The sequence below is a fragment of the Carassius gibelio genome, chromosome B15, assembly GCF_023724105.1.
Source record: "Carassius gibelio isolate Cgi1373 ecotype wild population from Czech Republic chromosome B15, carGib1.2-hapl.c, whole genome shotgun sequence".
Lineage (NCBI taxonomy): Eukaryota > Metazoa > Chordata > Actinopteri > Cypriniformes > Cyprinidae > Carassius > Carassius gibelio.
The window spans coordinates 8,347,161-8,361,107 of NC_068410.1; the positions used below are offsets into that span (position 1 = coordinate 8,347,161).

General features: G+C 35.1%; 1 protein-coding gene across 5 annotated transcripts; it reads right to left on the reverse strand.

Moving 5' to 3' along the window:
• Window positions 1-760: 760 nt before the first annotated feature.
• Window positions 761-13,110, reverse strand: LOC127972730 (spartin). Of its 5 annotated transcripts, XM_052576473.1 has the most exons (9): window positions 12,980-13,108; window positions 11,110-11,882; window positions 7,772-7,969; window positions 7,342-7,380; window positions 5,668-5,812; window positions 5,255-5,449; window positions 4,982-5,140; window positions 4,243-4,333; window positions 761-2,168 (listed from the first exon to the last, which is right to left on the reverse strand). In XM_052576473.1, the coding sequence occupies exons 2-9, from the start codon at window positions 11,878-11,880 to the stop codon at window positions 1,967-1,969; spliced, it is 1,800 nt and encodes a 599-aa protein (XP_052432433.1). In that variant the 5' UTR covers window positions 11,881-11,882; window positions 12,980-13,108; the 3' UTR covers window positions 761-1,966. The 5 variants fall into 5 exon arrangements, with proteins under 5 accessions (XP_052432433.1, XP_052432434.1, XP_052432436.1 ...); XM_052576474.1 differs by lacking the exon at window positions 7,342-7,380 and having other exon boundaries at window positions 12,980-13,110; XM_052576476.1 differs by lacking the exon at window positions 7,342-7,380 and having other exon boundaries at window positions 761-4,094; window positions 12,980-13,110.
• Between the last annotated feature and the right edge of the window lie 837 nt (window positions 13,111-13,947).

Below are 13,947 nucleotides of genomic sequence, written 5' to 3' on the forward strand. Positions count from 1 at the left end.
AGATTATATTATATGTCTTAAATATTTAGGCTACTGTTAGTACAAATAGTAAAACTTACTATTGATAGCCTATATTTTGAACAGTTCATTTTTGCATACTTAATTATTCACAAAATAAAAAATAAAATGAAGATTTGAGATGTTTAAATCACCAAAGTCTAAACCTACACATCACTTTTACTGCAGATTTAAATATGGGTAGAGAAAGTTTATGTAGTAGCAAATTTTCTTCCAGTGAGTTTATTATTATTAGTGTTCCTGTGGCTCAGTGGTAGAGCTGTTAACAGCGCAAAAGGTCGTGGATTCAATTCCCAGGGAACACATATAACATACTGATAAAATAATGTATATCCTGAATGCACTTTTTAAAAAAAAAGTATAAAAAAAAGTCGCTTCGGATAAAAGCGTCTGCTAAATGCATAAATGTAAATTTACAATTACAAAGTACGACACTAGATGGCAGCATACACTTTAACTTCAATGCATAGGGAAAAATACTTCCATTCAAGACTGTTATTCCGTTCGATTTTCACAGGAAGCCCAAGTGAGTACGTGTTTATACATTATCATAAGAATAATAATATTTTGTTCATATATTATGCAGTAAAATGAAGTTAAATTCTGCTGATTCATGGCACACTGAATAACCTCGTTTGACCTTATCTTTAGTGCTTTGGCTAGAAAGGAATGGAAGGCAATGGAATGGAACACATTTTAAAGCATCAAACGGCGTGTAAATTAGAGTACACAGAAAACAATATGTTTTAAATGTTTCATTTATTATGTCAGATAACCATAGGCTATTATATTACTTGTCATTGAGCAAACCTATTGACTTGTGGTTAAACGTTGTTATGCTTATTTATGCTGTCCAAACATTCAAATGAGACATATTGCATGAAAACAAACACAAAGCATGAACAACTCTGTTAACGTTTACAGTGAAATGGGAATAAGATTTATATGGAATCGAAAGAAACATGGTCAGTAGTCAAATTTAAAGAAAAAAATGCAGTCATTATCAGTTTTCATGGGGAAATAAAACTGCTGAGATGGTTTATGAGTGTCAATATCTACAGTGGTTGGACTTCATATATAGCATTTCACAGTTTTATGCAGATATTATTAAATATATGCCTTGTTCATTTACAATATTATTATATAATATTAATATTATAAAATACACATTTTAAACTTTAAAATAATATAATTTTAAACATTTCCAAAAAAAAAAAAAAAAAAGTTAAGATTTTTCTGCCTTCTGAATAAACAGATTACTGATATCTGAACTCTGTGTCATATTCGAACTGCAAGTGCAATTTAATTTTATCATCATCTGCAAGAAATGTCAATGTCTTCCTAACAGGGGTTAAAGTGCTTTTTAATATTTTAAAACATAAAGAAATCCTAGTACCAAGAACAAACAGGTCTGTATACTGTATAAAACAGCTATCATAAAGCAGTTTTGGAATATACGTATATTGAAGCTTTAGATATATATATATATATATATGTATTTTTAAATACAAGAATATTATATTTCTTAAGGCTCTATGGGAAAACCGAAAGTCCACCTTTGGCTTGTACTTTGTTTTAAGGGTCCATTTGAAAGACACAAACCATGCAAAACTATTGAAGATTTAATATGAGTAAAATCATTGGTGATATGTTTAGTTGAGTAAACTGCTGGTGAAGTGAAGTGTAAGGCAAAATCAAGAATATTGTCCAGCAGGCTCTCAGGGAATTTTTAAAAGTGCATTTACCATTTACACTGCGACACAGTGAAAATAGTAAACATGACAGTAAGACAAACTGTGTTTACTGCAAAGTCTTTGGAGTTTAGGGTCAGTCACATCAACAAACAACAGCACTCGTTGAAAAACTGGACAAGGATCCACCTACGTCTTCAGTCATTTGGTTTGCTCTTAAAAATGGACACCTGAAACAAAAGGTCTGAATCTAACCTCTACTTTTGGTCTTTATGTTTCTCAACTTGAGTGCTCGACTCTTGGACTTTATAGTCTGCCAGGATGGCGTGGGCAGTCTCTTTGCCAGTCTTCTTGACCATTGCCTTGATCCCCAGGTTGTCGATATTGAACGCGGTGACGCCCATATTGATGGCAGAGTTGACAGCATGATCTGTGGCCTGGCCCGCTTCCGCCCCATACCTTGATTATAAATAACCCAGATTGAGTAAAGGAGGGGACGGGGTGATGAAAGAGGCAATGGAAAAGGCTTTAGGAGATGGACAATATTCGAAGCAGAGCAAAGCAGTTAAACATACATGCATGGATTCAGTCATTTATCTACAGAAATATCTGCCTTTGATTTAAATTGAAAAATTAATCCTAAAGATGGCATAAAAATATTTATGTTGTGATGTGAAAAAAGCTGGATTAAAATTCCTGAATATTTTTAGTTAGAAAGGATAGGACGGTTGTGCAAATTATTATGATTGAAAAACATTATGATATTATGAGCTATATGACGGTTATAGTAATCACCGTTATTTCCCCACTTTTAAAAAATGGATAATTAATCGGAAGGATTTAAGCTTGAAATCTTAAACCTTCTTTACAATGAATTGCACAGTTGTAAAGTATAAGATGATTTACACTCTCGTTCAAAAGTTTGAGGTCTCCAAAGCTGCATTTATTTAAATTGATTAGAAATGTGTTTACAATTTAAAATACAGTAACTTTAGATCCTGCCTGTCCGATGGCTACCATTTTGTTTATGTAAATGGGGAGTCATCTCATTTATCACCAGTAAAATATGGAGTGCCACAAGGATCTGTCCTAGGTCTTCTGCTATTTTCAATATACTGTAAATGTTGCCCCTTGGTAATATTATTAGAAAATACGGGATTAGTTTCCACTGTTATGTTGATGATACTCAACTATATAGCTCAACAAGACCAGATGAAACTTCTAAATTATCTAAGCTAATGATAAACTAATGTTAAAAATGTAAAAGATTGTTGGACCAATAATTTTCTCCTATTAAATTTGGATAAGACAGAGATATTAATTATTGGACCAAAAAAACAGTACACAGAATCTAGTAGACTACAGTTTGCAACTAGACGGAATAAATCCTGTTAAATCCTCTACAGTCAAAAAGCTGGGTGTTATATTAGACAGAAACTTGTCTTTTGAAAAGCATATTTTCCAAGTTACAAAAACTGCATTCTTTCATCTTAGAAACACTGCCAACGAAACATGTTACCTGTTTCTGATGATAAACTTGAATTGAATAACTATATTCTGTTTTAATATATTTTTAAATGCTATTTATTCCTGTGATGCAAAGCTGAATTTTCAGCAGCCATAATTTAGACTTCAGTGTCACATAAATCTTCAGAAATCATTCTAATATGCTGATGAGAAAGTTTTTTTTTTTTTTTTTTCAATGTTGAAACAGTTTTAACCGATTCATATTTTTAATGAAACCATGATACTTTTTTCCCAGGAATCCTGGATGAATAGAAAGTTCAAAAGAACAGCATTTATTTGAAACAGAAATCTTTATAAATGCCACTTTTGATCAATTTAATGCATCCTTTCTGAATAAAAGTATTCATTTATAAAAAAATCAAAAAATCAAAAAATAAAATAAAAACGTATTATTAAACATATTAACCATATTAACCCCAAACTTTTAAACGATAGCATACATGTATATACTGTACATCTTGGTCAAATTACGTAGATGATGATTATGTTTGCTATCCGATAAAATCTTCTGTTGTTGAACAGTATAATTAAAGTCAGGCTTAAAAGGTTCAAAAGTTAAGAAAAATGAAGCAATAAAGACAATGAGATTAATTACTTTGGCTGTTAGAAACACATATACATTCCATTTCTGAGCTGTGGATAATTTGCGCACAGCAATACAGGATGCTAACGGAGGTGATTTAATCATTATGTCCTATAAATCATTAGCATTGCGTGCAAGTGCTGACTGATTCAGTCTCATACATAAGCTTTAGCCATGCTCGTGACGTTAATTAAGGCCTTTTTACAGGGTGCAGGGATACATGTTTCTACTTGTTTTCATTTGGGGTGTCTGAAATGTTCTCCAGACCCCTAAATCTGCAAACAAATAGACGGGAAAGAAACTAGCGTGAGTGCAGTTCATTATTTTGATCAAAGTTACTGGTGAGAACCTGCAAATGTAGTTAAAACATTGTCATGATCAACTTTAAAGCAGGTGGAATGAGACCCTTGTGGATTTACTTACTTATGTTTTACCGTGGTAACTGTTTCTGTGGCAACACTCTTTGCTATGTTCTTTGCTGCAACCTCCAACCCTGTCCACATTGTTGCAAATCCTGACAAAAGTAGAGTATTATTTCAATTTCAAAATCAAAAGTGACAGTAAAGACATTTATCATGTTGCTAAATATTTATATTTCAGAAAAATACTGTTCTTTTGAACTTCAAAGAACCCTAAAAATTTCAATATAGGTAATAATAATAAAAAAAAAATTTGGCGTCAAATCAACATATTAGAATTATTATTAAAGACTGCAGTAACGTCTGCTGAAAATTTGCTTTGCCATTACAGATGGATTCAATTTTTCAAATTTGTACTAATATTTCACAATAGTAATGTTTTACTGTATTTTTAATCACATACATAGAGCCTTGATAATGGCAGAGACTTTTTTTTTATTTTTTTTAATCATTAATTTTTTTTTACTGAGCCCAAATATTTTAATGGTAGTAGTCCAACGGTCTCTAAATGATTAATAGCACATATTACTGGCTCTTGACACCATTTAGTATTTGTTATAAATTTAGTCAATAATATAATGGCTTTTTTGCTCCATGGTAAAATTTGCATGTGTAAAGAATTTGATAAATCACGGTAACCATCTGATCAATAATGTCTAAAAGATAATAATGTAATTATAGTCATCAATGTGTCTAAAATAGCCAAGAAAAGAATAATTTCTGAGTGGAATGATTTACTTCACCTTGAACTCCACTTGCTGCAACCACCATGGCTCCATCAATATTGGAGCGTCCTTCCTTGTCTTTCTTCAGAGACTCTGGGATAAGCTTCCCTCCATGTTTTTTTACATGGGGTGCCAACTCTCTGCCAACATGTCCAGCGACTGTGCACAGTCCATCCACTGAAACAGTACACAACATGCTTTTGATTCAAATCATACACAGTAAATGAAGTGCGTCTCGTCTTTCTTGAATATTACCAGCACAATTAGGAATTTACAAAGACACTTCCTTACCAAGGAACTGGCTGACCTTCACTGCTCCTCCTGTGGCCTGTTTGGCCACATGGAGGCTTTTGGTTACTGTGGGGCTGACTTGAGTTGGTTTGTCCTCTGGTGTGATGTGCTCTCGTAGTTTGGATGCACCTTTATGTATGGCTTTCCCTGTGTACTCAGCCCCCTTCACCAACCCCCAGCTCAGCCATGAAGCCCCTGTCGATATATTTCATCCAGTAAAGAGAGCATCACAGGATCACTCTTTTGGTGAAAACAACTGTTGAGGTTCTAGTACAATCCAAAATGTTGTACAGGTAACCTTTCAACCACTGAGGTCACATGGAATATTTTAATGATGTCCTATGTTTCTGGGCCTTGAACGTGCTTTCTTTATATTAAAGCCTCATTTAAGGGAATCAGATTGCTCTTCTTACCAGTCAGGATCCCTTGAGCCACCTTCTCGCTCCATTCAGGAAGTACCTTCTCCTCCTCAGCAGCAGGGGGCACTGCTTCAGCTGCAGGAGGCACTATCGGCACCTTCTGACCCAGGTTAATGGTATCGCTTGTGCCATCTGATGCCTTGGGGACACAGGATAGCGGGCAACAGTAAAAACAGAGAATCATAAAGAACGCAAAAGCAAGCTCAAGCGACAACTAAAAGCAAATTGTGATTTGTAAGATGACTATATGGAAATTAGCCAGTATTGTTTATGACAAGGAGGGAATGCTTCCAGATTTTTCCCCGTTTGCCAAAAAAAAAAAGAAAAAAAATCCTTTGTTGCCTCTAAACACTTGAGCCAGTGAGTCAGCATGGTCTGCTACAACAACCTGTTATTTCCACAACAATGGGGGTGTTTGTCATCGCCCCCTCCTTTACAGAGAACTGTGGCACTTGGTTCCAAACTCAGCAGCAGCTGCTCAGTGAAATGATTTCTAAAAGCATGCACAATGTTTTTCTGACTCACATAACCACTAGACTAGGATTATGACTTATTATAATGCAACTGAATAAAAAAGAAGAAAAATGTGGCGTGTATGTTACTGTTACACTTGCCTGTGCTCTCATTCACTACTGTTTTAAGGTGAGTTCTTGGTTTGCTAAGAGCATTACAGCTAATTAATTCTCCTTCTCCTCTATGCTCTCGATCCATCAAGCGCAGGGTAGTGTGCCCGCTCAAAAGCAAAAGCCAAGTCAGCTCGCTATTTTATTATATCCAAAGCCAAATGTGTGAAAAACTTATGAATATCAGCATTGGAGGCAGTGCAAGCAGCAGAAAGCATAGAAGCATTGTAAGGACCACAAGAACTGTCAAGTGCATTAAATTATAAGAAAATATAGTATAGTAGAAAATATAACGTTCCAGCACATTAAAAACCTCAAAGGGTGAAATTGGTATGCTTTTTTACATGGTATGGTATTTACATAATTATGTCACAATGGGATTAGTTTGTTAGTTGTTTATCTATATGGACAAAAACTGAATTGGAACAATACAAGATTTACGAATATAAAATAAAACCAAATAAACAAAAATACAGCAGACTAAATTATACAAGATTTTATAAATTAATCTCAAATCAAAAAGAATTCCCTGAGTGAGCGTACTTCATAAAACAGGGACAGTCCATTTTTATTAAAACATGAATTTAAGTATAATCAAATTTTAAATAATATCAATAATAATTATTATAGAAAAACTATTCATTATAAAAATAAGTATTTAAATAAAGTATTTTATACTTAAATATAATATCATTTATATATTTCTGACAAGCTATTTAATTTTTAATGTAATTATTATTATTATTTTTTTGTTTACATTTTTGGTTATTGGCAGAGAGTGGTACTGACCATTAATGTGCTTGGAGTCTTTCTCTAATATATGGGCACATTTTAAGGGTGCATAAATGTCTAGCACTCTAATGTCATTTGGAAATGTTTAAGTTTCCATTGGTTTCAAGGACATTAGAGTTTCTTCTGTATTAAAAATTTAAAGACTTCCAAAAAACACCCTGTTGTGTTTGTATTCCTTAATGTTTAGTGCATAAATACAGTATTCACAACAAAAATGCACTTGTCATTCGGTGATATTACAATGCATTAATACCTTAAATAAATCTTTTAAACTCTCAAATACACCTGAAATCTGTAAAGAAAAGGGGTTAATAAAGCAGGAAGATGCAGTGATATGTTCCCAATGCATTTGAGCAACATGCAAAAATCTGATTCCAAACAGTGAACATCATGCAGCTAAAGAACATAATGATTTTACCGCAGTGTCAAATTCTTGATTCTATTCTGTTATGATAAAGAAAAAAAAGAAAAACTCAACAACAATAAAAATAAATAAAAAAAGAAAGAAAAACACTAAAAGGGGCAGCAACATTTAAGATACTGGAATTGTTTGTAAAGCTGTAGAGATTGAGTTAGTGACACGCAAAGTTTGAGACGAGTTTGAGCCACCACACCTGCTCTGAAGCCCCTGCTGACCCCTGTGTTTCTGAGGGGGGAGCTGAGGGGACACAGGGACAGCTCACCTGGACACGCAGGTCAGTCAGCTGTGAAAGAACACTCTGGAAGAGTTCGCGGTCCCTCTGGGGAAGCTCAGAAGAAAGGACCACCCCAACATAAGAGCCCGGGATAGGAGCCATCATGTCAGGGAACATGTAGACTCCTGTGTTGCACAGCAGGACTGGGGAGTCAGAGGACATCAATGGGTAAAGCCAGTCACAAACCTGAAATTAGAAATGAAAATGAGTGTGGCTTCCTCAGGCTACAAGCCACCAAAATCTGCAGGCAATAAAAATAAAAATTGATAATCATGAGAATGTTGATTCAGGAACATGTCTTCCTCATTGGGACTTTATAATTATTGCCGGATATTAATCTGCTTAAACAAACAGTCCCACCTCAAATGTACCCTTTACAGATATCAGATAATACAAACCTTACTGAATAATTAGTGTGAAAATGCTTTATCAAAAAAATATACAAATCACTTTTTATCTGATTTATCCCTTTAAATTAATTTAATTATTCCCTTAAAATTGTATTTTAAATTTAAAGGCCTTACTTCACAAACCCACGAAAACAATTCTCAATGAACAATGATTTATGTTAATTCTTAATTAGAAATATACAAATATTTGTTTATATAGTCTGATGTTACATATATATAAAAAAAATAAAAAAAAACTGTGATGTGACATACAGTCAAGTATGGTGACCCACACTCAGAATTCGTGCTCTGCATTTATCCCAACTGAAGTGCACACGCACAGAGCAGTGAACACACACACACCGTGAGCACACACCCAGAGCAGTGGGCAGACATTTATGCTGTGACAGCCGGGGAGCAGTTGGGGGTTCAGTGCCTTGCTCAAGGGCACCTCAGTCGTGATATTGCCGGCCTGAGACTCGAACCCACAACCTTAGGAGTCAAACTCGCTAAACACTAGGCCACAACTTCCCCAAAATATACTTCTCTATAATAATGCCTGTCATCCATCATTTGAATAAATCATAAAAAATACAGCTTGCTGACACTATCCTTTCTGCAGATATGCAATTTTTTATGTTAATTTATATGTTAACCAGTGAAAAGTTATAAATGAATATTGCCCTGTGGCTCCGAATTTGAAGTCCAGGCCTGGATTTTCTCCCAAAGTTGAGACCGTGGACAGCTCTGCAGTTGGATTCATTCATCCTGTCCTCATGACTGCTATCATTTAATAAGATTAAAGTCAAAGCCTGAAGCGCAGCAACTGGAGGCTCTTTGTTCAGCTTCATGACACAGCTAATCTACGACCTCAATGTCCGTGTGAGGATATGGCTCTATTTATTTTTGGACGTGGGTGTCTTTGGGCCCTGATTGGGTCCAGAGGTTAGCCAAGGCTTTTATATTATTACTCTATTATTTACATACAATACAGACATTCCATAAAATTACCTCATATTGTGAGGATTTCATGTAGGGCGGTGTTCAAAGTGCATCTCATATTGTGAGGATTATATTACTGACTATTTACCTTTGCCAGATTATAATAATTTTATCACAGGTTATCACAGAGTGGCGGTCAAAGTGTAAAATATATTGAGCTGAACCAGGTCATTTATATTGTCTCTCGTGTAGGGGAACAATTCAAGAAAAACCAAACAGGTCATTAAGCTCAGATGACTGGGGCTTTCCCGAGGTGACATCACTCACTGAAAGCCTATTGGATGCAAGCAGTGAGGATACACTCACATGATACTGTTAAAGGGTTAGTTCACCCAAAAAAGAACATTTTGTCATTAATTACCATCATGTCGTTCCAAACCCGTAAGACCTTCATTCATCTTTGGAACATAAATGAAGATATTTTTATGGAATCTGAGAGCTGTCTGACCCTCCATAGACAGCAACGATATTACCACAGTCAACGCACAGAAACATAGCAAGGAAATCGGTAAAATAGTCTATGTGACATCAGGGGTTCAACCGTAATTTTAGGAAGCAACGAGAATACTTTTTGTGTGCAAAGAAAACAATAATAACAATGCGAAATGCGAGCACTGATTACGTTCTGGGTTTTTTTCAAAAATGACGAAAGACGGTAACTTGGGGAGAAGAATTGCTGAATAAATGATGTAATTATTGTTTTCTTTGCGCACAAAAAGTATTCTCGTTGCTTTGTAAAGTTAGGGTTGAACCCCTAATGTCACATGGATTATTTTAATGTCCTTGCAACGTTTCTGTGTGTTGATCGTGAGAGAATCCTTGCTGTCTATGGAGGATCAGAGAGCTCTCAGATTTCATCAAAAATATCTTAATTTGTGTTCCTAGGATGAACGAAAGTCTTACAGGTTTGGAATGACATGAGGGTGAGTAATTAATGACAGAATTTTCATTTTTGGGTGAACTATCCCATTAAGAAACAACGGATGAGGATGGTCTCATTAAAGACAACACCATCTCAAGAGTGTAGGAAGCTTTAGAGCCAGACAAAAGCTTGTGAAAGTAGGTTACAGGACACCATGTCTTGAAAACAAGCCTACTTGGACCGTTCTTTACAAATGCCTGGAAATATCAACATGAACAATCTCTATGGGCTGAACAGATCAAGCAACCGTTTTTAAAGAATCTTATGAAACTTGCATAAAACATGTCTGGACTCACAATTCACCCACAAATAAGAAAATATATTTTGTGTAAAGAACATTAAGCTTGTTTTTAGGCCCGTTAAGATTTTTGCATTGCAACATAATTTTTTTACTGTCAATTTAACTAACAATTTATTAATCATATTTTCTCCTTGGATTCTCAGTACTTTGCAAACATCTCATTCCTCCAGAATTTAGAAATTACTACATTTATTTGTATTCATTTTTATTTATTACATTTAGTACAACAAAGACTATTAAAGATCTCAAATAAAAGAAACAAAATGCGTGTTTAAAGAATTTAGCACAACAAATAGCAATGTATAAAACTAAAAATGTATTGTTATTGAAAATTTGTTGCCATAAAAATAATTTGTTGTTATAAAAATAAACAAATGATATTTTATGAATTACATAAATTGAATTTGTGGAGAAAATTGGTTTAATTGAAATTAAAATGATCAAAACGAAAAAAGAAAAAAAATCTTCCTGTTCCTAAAACTTGCTTTATTTTTCTGTACAGAAAAAAAACAACTAAATTAATAAATACATTTATATTTAAAAATTAAATTAAATTAAATTTATGCATTTAGCAGACGCTTTTATCCAAAGCGACTTACAGTGGATTCAGGCCATCAATTTTTACCTATCATGTGTTCCCAGGGAATCGAACCCCCAACCTTGCGCTAAATAATGCAGCTTTATATAAATAACGCAGCTTTTGATTTCTTACCTGTAGGAAGGCAGGTGGCCTGTTTGGAATCCTCTCTGATTGCTCACTGGTGAACTTGACGATGCGCAGGTACCCTGGATAAGAGGGAGCACTGACTTGCCCGTCAGGTGTAACAAAGAAGATCTGCACCCCTTGAGGAAGGAAAAAGAGTTCCTCTCCATCCTCCCCCAGACACTGAGGAGAAGGTGCTGAATTAGACGTATTGCTGTAGAACTCATCTCCAACCAGGGAGAGTTCACCCGAGTCGGTGCCATAGGAAATGCTCAGGTGTCCGTCAGCAGCTTGAGGGGTGTATGCAGGAGGCTGGTCAATTAACATATTGGGCTGCACTGAGGGGGAGACCGGAACTGGCACACCTGAAGCCCCTGCAACCCTGCTGTTGGAAGCAAGCATCTGGTCCGACTTGACCTTCGGGACTTCAGGGTAGAGTTTTTGAGGGGCTGCGCTGCTATCCGAGACTTGGTTGGGGTCTGGGCTGGTTTCCAGCATGGCTAAGCGAGTGGTAATGTTGTTGAGAGTCTCCTGCATCTTGCGCTGCATCTGTCTAGCTGATTCCCAGGAGGGACCCACACACTCCATACCCTGCGAGGGAACACTGAGAGCCCTGAGGAGGTGCTGCCGCCCTTGTCGGTACAGTTTTAGCGCCTCTGCACTGTGGCCCACCTCATCCTCTGTGAGAGCTTTATTGATGCATGCGAATGCCTTCTCGTACCCATCTTTGATCACCTGCAGCCTGGCGTTATCAAAGGCCTCCTGCTTCACTTGCTCCATAACTGAAAAAAGGAATGTTCATGTGTCAGGGTCAGGAATGTTCATGTGTTTAAAAGCTACATAACTTCCTCTGTGTCCCATGACTTCCTCAACTTTCTTATATTACAAGAGATGCCAGCAAGCAAATTTTACTTCAAATGTTACACAAAATATCAAGTCTTTTTGTTGTTGGAATAACTTGCATCCGCATGTGTACCTTAGTGAAAAAGAAACGTGCTTAATTGTATTAAATATGAAAATTCACTTTATTTCAAATCTTCAAAATATTTTTTTACACTTATTTTAATGTGTTAACTAAATCACAAACTGAATTTTAATTAGTGTGTTCAATATTACATTTAAGTAAATATCTTTAAATGTACTAAACTACAGCTTAATCCGTTCAAATGTGTAATTACATAAATATTAAAATACATGACATACAAGTTTAAACATTGATGGCATTTAAGTACATTTTAGTTTACCAGAAATTGTCAGTACATTCAACATACTTTAACCATATTTCAAAAGCAGAAGAACTCATGAAATTACATACAAAAATGTACTTAAGTCCCTCTTATGTCAAAAGTTCAACTGATTGCATTTTATTTAAATTTAACGCTTAAGTAAATTATTTTAAAGCATATATTAAGTACTCTTCCTAAAAGTGAATACAATGAGTTTTAGTAGAACATCATATAATATCATAGCACCACTGACTGGCGTCATTACACTACAATGGTACCAATATACTGTAGTATTTTTCAAAAGATTAACTTAAATTATTAAATTATTATGCGCATTTTGAGAAATTAAACTAAATTAACTTTTTGTGGCCTATTAGCATTGGACCAGTTTATATGACGTACTGTCACATGAGGATTTACAAAGTAAACACCTGCTTAACATTGCGAAGTGACATTCAGACTTGAAGAAGAGGCCTATTGGTAGTTTATCTAGTGAATCTTGAAACCCAAGTATCTTATAAGTTTTAAAACAACAATCCAACATAATGAAACTGTTGCTGGCTAACACCCTTTCATAAGCCCACATATTAACCTCCACCTCTCATCTGTTGTTTTCAAAGCAGATAACAAAACATTTCCATGAGGAAACTCACCAGGAGATGTGATAAATTAAATTAAATGTGGTGTTTAACCGCGTTATTCCGGGTTTGTTGACTGAACAGCTTCAGCTCTCTGACAGCTGAGCTGCTGCTGGTACTCGTGCGTGTCTATTACGTGATCCAATGAAGAAGACGCTTTTTGCAGCTCGTCCACTACACATGCACTTCCGCGTTTAGTCACGTGCTGCTTTTTGAGGTTTATGATTGGTTAGAAGAGTTTGCTGAACAGATTTAGCCTAGTTGACGTTTTTCCATCAACATTTTAAGTTAAAATGTCTAAAACGAGCATAAGGCAACATTTTCAGAGTAAACTAGCTAACCAGTGATTGATATCAATGTAAACCAGGCATATCTTTATAAATCAACCTCTAAGACAGCATGTGAAGTTTTAATTCTCATATTTATAGATCATAAATGTTGTAGTCAGCACATGTAACACGGTTTTAATTTATACAGTGAGGAATTTCCATGCCTATAAATTTCAGAGCACGTTTTCTGTCCTTTATAGTTAATTGAATCAATAGGCCTAACCAAAAGCTGATTTTCTTTGTAAGTTATTTGTTTTAGAAATGTTTTCCCAACCCATTTAATTAAGAGCAGTCACACAGGCTATGAAAAGAATTATTTGCTTTGGCACTCAAACCTTTCTTTTTCTATGAACCAATTAATACCAGGCACTTTTAGGTATAAAGATGATTCTTCACACGCTATTTGTTCATGATTGATCAAACACCTTGTTATGAGGAAGATTGGGTTTCATTTTTAAATAATTTTTTCATTCTTTTCTTTCTTTTTAGCTACTTGTTTATTTATTTATGTAAAAAAAAAATTCTTTTTTCTTTTTTTTTTTTTCTTTTTGAGGAAACCTATTCAGGGTGAATTTAGGTGTGCACAGAAATTTACATTTGTGGTTTTTGCTTCAAATACGCAATCGGCAATCGGCTGGTTTTTTGGTCTTTTTC

Coding starts and splice junctions, on each gene's coding strand:
- LOC127972730 (XM_052576472.1), bottom strand. CDS start 11,880: ATGGAGCAAGTGAAGCAGGAGGCCTTTGATAACGCCAGGCTGCAGGTG. Junction 7,970..11,109: donor GGCCACCTGCCTTCCTACAG/GTAAGAAATCAA, acceptor TTCTAATTTCAG/GTTTGTGACTGGCTTTACCC. Junction 2,169..4,242: donor GTTACCACGGTAAAACATAA/GTAAGTAAATCC, acceptor TTTATAATCAAG/GTATGGGGCGGAAGCGGGCC.